At 47.2% G+C, this 6983-nt stretch overlaps 1 protein-coding gene across 3 annotated transcripts in view; it reads right to left on the bottom strand.

Moving 5' to 3' along the window:
• Window positions 1-290: 290 nt before the first annotated feature.
• Window positions 291-6983, bottom strand: part of BANF2 (BANF family member 2) — a 32611-nt gene continuing 25918 nt past the window's right edge. For all 3 annotated transcript variants that reach the window (XM_025876839.1, XM_025876836.1, XM_025876838.1), the window contains one exon: window positions 291-490. In XM_025876839.1, coding sequence (XP_025732624.1) covers window positions 344-490 — 147 coding nt within the window. In that variant the 3' untranslated portion in view covers window positions 291-343. The remainder of the gene's footprint in view (window positions 491-6983) is intronic.

Below are 6983 nucleotides of genomic sequence, written 5' to 3'. Positions count from 1 at the left end.
TTGTTTGTTTGAAGCCGCTATGCTTTGGGTTCATGGGCCATGCAGCAATAGATAACCAATACACTGGCTTAAAACTTAATCCCCACCTTAGAAGAAAAGATTCTTTTATATAAATTTATGCTGAGATACTTGGCATGATGTTCATGGGAGGTGAATGACAGTGGTTTCTGTGTGGGCGAATTTGGGGATCATTTGTCTTTTGTCTGTCCTCTTTTATATTCATGCATGACTTTGTATAATGAACGTGTATCCTTCAAGTTAAACACAAAAATAATGACTCCAAGCCTGGGTGCCAGTACAGAGTGCGCTGTTTACCCAGGCATCAGAGCCAGGAGGTGTGTGTCTATAGGAAGCAGGAGCACCACTCCTTCAGACAATGAGAACTCTCCTGGGCCTCACACTCGGTGGCACCACAACAACAGATGAGCCACTTCTGAAACTCTGCTTCGTTCTTGTGCATCAGAAGGAACTGTCCCAACAGGATGTAGGCCTGTGGGGCGGGGGAGAGGCAGGGAGAAAAACGGGAAAGGTTATAATAAACCAACCCAGAGGTGCTCTTATCCAACACCAGGACCCTCGTGAAAATCGAAGGAAGGGGCCCAGGTCTGGTTTGAGGGACAATGATGGCACCTGGGCGATGTGGATTCTGGGACCGGCCCTTGGTGAGATGTGAGGCCAAGTGAAATGCACATCTCTCGGGTCGGGTTTGGGGGAATGTTCAGCCTGGGGTAAACCAGAACCTGCCTTTCTCAACTTTAATGAGCACATGAATCACCTGGGACCTTGTTAAAAGGGAGGTCTGACTCATTAAGTCTGGAGGGGGGCCTGAAAGTCTGCATTTCCAACATGTCCCCAGCTGATGCTGGTCCAGGGACATTTTGAGTAGCAAGAGCCTAGCATACTCCCTTCTGGCCTCTGATCTAGTATTTCTCTCTCTCTCTCTCTTTTTAAGATTTTAAGTAATCTCTCCATCCAACGTGGAGCTCAAACTTACAATCCCAAGATTAAGAGTTGCACGCTCCACCAACTGAGCCAGCCAGGTGCCCCTAGTATTTCTTTTTAACACAGACACACGCACACATGCACACATGCATGCGCACATAACGAAGAATCAGAAATGCTCCCCACCCCATCACTTTCTCAATCCATCTTGCAGAGTTTCTAACTCTCTTGGCTGTTGACATTGTGGATAATTTTGTGCTGTTGGGGTGGGTTGGGGACTGTCCTGTGCATTGCAGCAAGTTTAGCACCATCCCCAGTCTCTACCCACTAGATGTCAGGAGCAGTCCCCCAGCCCCCCAAATTGTGACAGTCATAAGTGCCTCCAGACATTGCCACATGTCCCCTCCAGACATTGCCACAAAAGCTCCTTTGACCAAGAACCACTGCACGCGGGACTGGTAGATGAAGGGCATCTTAACACCAATCTGTTCTTGCAAACCAGCTGTGTGACCTCAGGCAACTCACTTAACCTGAAGTGAGGACCCCAAGAAACAGGGTCTCAGTTTCTGCATTGCCTGAAGGCTCACAACATGCCCTGCCCCACCTTGCAAACTGAATTAAGTAGATTCAGTGTGAAAACATCAGGAAAATGCAAATTCCTTATTTGTCCTGGAATGCTTAGCCTGTGGGAGGAGCACAGAATGTAAAACACGATAAACCTTGCCCATCCTTCCCTTCTGAAAAGTCTGTGCGCATGAAAAATGCACATAATTAATACTAAGTACACCAGGACTGATAGCTCTTCGGCATTCTCTCATTTTCTAACTACTATTCTACAACTTTCCCTAATCTCTTTATAATTTTATCACATGATTATTGACAAGGAGCGAGGACTACATGGAGAAAGGGACGCCCAAGACCAAGTGGCCACAAATTGACTGAGCCGCTCAATGGTGAAGCCTGGAGATTTAAGGTCATAAACGCCCTTCATTCGCTGCTGGTTTGGGGGCTCTCCAGCCTGGAATGAACGAGAACCAGTGTCCATGCCTGCCGTCCTGGGCCTTCTCCAGGAAAACCTGCTGCTGTCTATTTACTTTCAGTTACATAAAACAAAGCAAACTTCATCTGAACCAAAGGGAACATTTTTTTTTTAAAGAAATTAAATAAAAGCTGAATTGCAGTTGTAAAATGTACCCAAGCTGTTGGAGCTTGGGGTTTATTTTTAGTCATGGTCTGGTTGTTGAGAAGATTAAAAAAACAGCCAGGATGTCATGGTCATTTTCAACTGTTACTTGAATCATCTTTTTAGAAAAGCCATATTATTGCTTAGAACGATCTCATATCCTTGTTTTTTCGGTGGTGATTTTATGGAGATGTCTTTTAATTCAACATTTAAAAAAAAATGAACATCTATTGAATGTTAATTGAGCCAGGTGCTGCAGTGGGTGTGGGGGGTGGGGTGCAGAGGTGGATGACAGGATCAAGGAACAAGGAGCTCTGTCCAGGGAGAAAGAACATTAGGGAAGATGATAAATAATAGTAATAATAATGATAATAGTAATGGCGCTTGAGGACCTTTGATGGGCTCCAGATCCCTGGCACGTTTTAACCCCGTCCCATTCTCCAGATGGAATCACTGAGAACAGAAGAGGTTTTCCTGAGCCCCATGTTTGCCCATCCTGACTGTCCACATCTGGCCTCACACCTATGGAGGCCTCTGCCCTTTTGGAGGCCCCGCTGTTGGCATCAGCTGGTCGGGTGATCAGAGCCTCCGTATCCCCTCCAGCCTCAGCAGCTGGGAAGCCAGGGAACACATGCCATGTAGGACCACAGGCAAATTTTCCAGGAACGCTGCAGGAAGAAGGGCCTCTTCTCGTGGCCTCTGGAACCAAGTTGCCACTGACTATTCCTCGTCCACTCACTCTGCCACCCTCCAGGGGTGGGGAGGAAAAGTTAGCCATCGTCATGGTCCCCATCCCCGCCCTGCCCAAAGTCTGTTCTGTTTCTCCACTGGCTCCAGAAAGTGACCAAAGCTCACAAAAATCTGGCTGCGGGGAGGGTGACGCAGAGACACGGGGACGTTGAGCAGCCATGGCCTAGTCCCACCATCTTGGACAGAGGCCCCCCCCCCTTGGTTTAATGCTTTGCTGCGGCCATCTTGAATTCCTCGGGATAGGGGAACAAGGGGCCTCATATCTTCATTTCATGCTAGGTGGCTGGTCCTAGTCCATGCCAATGAAAATCTTCCATCTTCACTGTGACACCTGGCCTTTTCTTTTCTTTCGTTAACTGTTTTTTTTTATTTGAGCAAAGTTGACACACGTTTGTTTCAGGTGTACAACATAGTGATTTTACACCCTGCAGGTTATGCAATACTCCCCACAAGTGTACCTTCTGTCACCTGACCTTTGCAAACACATCCACGGTCTTGGCCCTCACTGATTCTCAGGCTTCTCTCTCACCTTTGCCTGCAATGCCGGCTCCTTGGAGCCTAGAGGGAATGCATTTACGTGGCTACAAGACTTCTTTGGGGGATCAACAACTCTCTTTTTCTCTAACCGGATTCTGGCTCTTCAGCCTTCGCGGCCACTGGTAGCCAGCGACAATCTTGAAAATCCGGTACCTCTCGGTCATTTCTGGTTTAAAACTCCTTGTCTTAGTGCGAATGCTTGATCCAATGCAGGGCTTGCCTCTTCTTCCTTCTCCATGCCTCCCTGGGATATACTTACACTAAAAAATTATTTGTTTGACTAAAATTCAGATTTAATGGAGCAGGTCCTTGTATTTTATCTGGCAACCCTATGCAGGGTAACCCCAAACTTCCACGACTGACTCCTTGCAGGGCCCAGACATCAGGCAGTGGGGGGGGGGGTCTGCATGACTACCCCCCACCCCCAGAGACTGTCTGTCCAGATGCAAATTTCACCTCTCTAAGCCCGAGTGACTTTGAGCAGGTCACGCTCTGTGCCTCTGTTTCCCCATTGGTAAAACAAAGGTGAAATAGTATACCTTATAGGATTTTCTGATGCTTTGATGAGATATAAATAATGCACTGAGGACAGAGCCTGACATGTAGCAAACATCATGCACAAGTTCTGCTGTTAGGAGAGCCTTAGGGAGCAGGCGGGCACCCATACATATATCCCTTACTGATCTTCCAAGTATCTTTCCGGAGGAAGATTCAGGCTCAAGGACAGGACTTTATAGTGTCTTCAAAGAACATTGAGCCAAACCAGATTCTCTGGGCTGGTAAACTTACTTCCTCACTGTTGGATAACTTCAGGGTTATCCCCCAAGTAATGCACCCGCCCCATAGGGCACTGTGCAAAGTCCCTGAATTTACTGAGTGCCTGGAAATTCCCTCATCCCTGGGCAGTGTTTTCACAGGGAGAAGAGGAGTACAAAGATTGTAGAACCCTCCTGTGCTTCACAGGAGACGTGGAAGAGCCCCAAAGGCAAGCTGTGCCTCTCTAGCATAATGAGGGTGGGTACTCAGGCCATGTGTGGAAAGAATAGTTAACAGTACAGATGTCACAGCAAGGGGTCCTACTGAATACTCAGTGTTCAGAAGCACAAGCTTATTAGGCTGGGGTAGGCGGGCAGAAGGAAGGCATTCTTCCCAGAGAAGGTCCACTGTGAATGGGGTCCTGAAGTGGGGGAATGTTCATTTCAAGAGAGGCCTGCGGGCAGGTGGTCCCGTCTGTGTTTGTGATTCATGGACAGTGGGGCTTGGGTATGGAGGGGGTGGGGGTGGGAAATATAAGACAGAGCTAGAGCCAGGCCATCGAAAGCCTCTTGAGCGTCTTGTGCACCAACATATTTTCCCTTCCCGGTCATTCCTTTGTCCCTTTCGGCCCTTCTGCTGTTAAATCTAGACCAGCACTGTTCAGTAGAAATTTTTTTTAAAGATTTTATTTATTTATTCATTTGAGAGAGCGAGAATGAGAGAGAGAGAGAGAGAGAGCACATGAGAGGGGGGAGGGTCAGAGGGAGAAGCAGACTCCCCGCTGAGCAGGGAGCCCGATGCGGGACTCGATCTCAGGACCCTGGGATCATGACCTGAGCCGAAGGCAGTCGCTCAACCAACCGAGCCACCCAGGCGCCCTGTTCAGTAGAAATTTAATGTGAGCCAGCCACATATACAATTTTTAATTTTCTAGTAGCCACAGGAAAAAGGTGGGGGGGATGAAACAGGTGAAATTAGTTCTGATAATATGCTTCATTTTCTCCCATATGTCACAAATATCATTTCAAAGTGTAATCAATAAAAAACTATTGATGAGATACTTTGCATTGGGTGGGGTACTTTAAAATTCTAAATCTTTAAAATAAAATCATGGTGTGTACTTTATATGCATAGTGTTAAAGCATTATTCAGACATGTGCTCTGCAGGTACAAATGGCCAGTGGCCACTGTATCCGACAGCAGAGATCTAGATCTGCCAAGGCTGACCGCCTGGGAGAAGAGCGGGCACAAAATACCTCAGAGAGAATTCAGCGAAATTTTTGACTGTCAAAGTCCTGAAGAGACTTGGGTGAATCCATAGAAGAATCAATAGTTTTAAAAGTCATGGCATAGCTGGGGGAGGGGACAACTAGACCCCAGGAGAGGCCAGCAAAGGATAGCATGAGACCCAGGCAGGTACCCTCCCTAAGGTCTCTTGCAGCCAGGGTATAAAAATCCAGGAGCTCAGAGGATTCTAGGGCGGTGAAACAGCTCTGTACATTACTATAATGGGGGATATGTGTCCTTATACATTTGCCCAAACCTATAGAAACTGCGAGTGAACCCTAAAATAAGCTATGAACCCTGGGTGATTACAGTGTGCCAACGTTAAGTTCTTTGATGGTTACAGATGTACCACTCTGGTAGGGGTGCGGCTCATGAGAGAGGATGTACATGTGGTGGGGGGAGGGGGTACATGAGAAATCTCTGCATCTTCTGCTTAATTTTGCTGTGAACCTAAAACTGCTCTAAAAATAAAAGCCTAAAAATATGCTAAAAATAATAATAAATAATAATAAAATATATGCGAAATCTGAAAGCCCTTCCCTGTAGGATCTGCCTGCCCTGGAGGCTCTTCCTGCTGGCCCTAGCCACTGACCGGTCCTCACCCAGAAGCACCTGTTCACCTTTGTAGGTGCCACATCCGATCTCCTGGATCCTTTTACAGGCCCAGCCCTGAAACAGAGTCTCACCCCCGAATCCCAGGGTAAGCCCTCTCCCCGCCGTGGTAACCCCTGGGACCCAGATCTTCCTGTGCGGCTGGTGACAACACAATCCCTCGCCATTTTTGTCCTCACTCAGGACCTTGATCAAGGCACTCACTCCCAGGAGCCTCTGTCCTCTCCTTTGTGAAGTGGAGATAGCGACCCTCATCTCGTTTGCAGGTAGGTGAGGGGCTCAAAGCAACGGAGAAAGGTGAAATCCCCTACGTTAGTGTTTGGAATTAGTGACCCTAGGAATGAGTAGGGCCTGGAAGTGGTGTGTTGGTCACTGTGCTCACCAGGAGGTCATGAGCCTAAGAGGGTCCTGGCCACACCCAGGCAAATGGTTTCTTCTTCCCTACAGCCCTGATTCTGTGCAGCAAGTTCTGGGATGCCTGAAATTTACCCATTATTCATTCATTCCTTTATCTTAAACATGCCTATTGCCCCACCTGTAATCCTCATTTAAAACACAGGCTGGAAAAGACAAAACTATAGGGACAGAAAATAAATCAGTGGTTTGTTGGGGGCTGAGGGTGGGGAATATGAAGGGCACAGAGGAACATTTTGAAGTGTTGGGATTGTTCTGTGTCTTGATTGTAGTGGCTTCATGACTGCATGCATTTGTTAAACCTTGCAGAACTGTGTACTAAAAAAGGTGAAATTCACTGTATGTGAATAAAAATATTTTCAAAATGCTGAGTCTGGCTGAACAACAGCAAAAAAACCCACAACCCATTAAATCAAAGGGGGTAGAAGCGAAAATAATGGGTATATCTGAGAGTGGGGGATGACATTGATGGGGGAGAGACACAAGGGGATCATCGGGCATT

Source organism: Callorhinus ursinus, unplaced genomic scaffold, assembly GCF_003265705.2.
Source record: "Callorhinus ursinus isolate GAN/ISIS: 27379988/994484 unplaced genomic scaffold, GSC_fseal_2.0 scaffold29, whole genome shotgun sequence".
Lineage (NCBI taxonomy): Eukaryota > Metazoa > Chordata > Mammalia > Carnivora > Otariidae > Callorhinus > Callorhinus ursinus.
The sequence above is the reverse complement of the archived record's forward strand: the minus strand, read 5'-3'. Positions and strand labels throughout refer to the sequence as shown.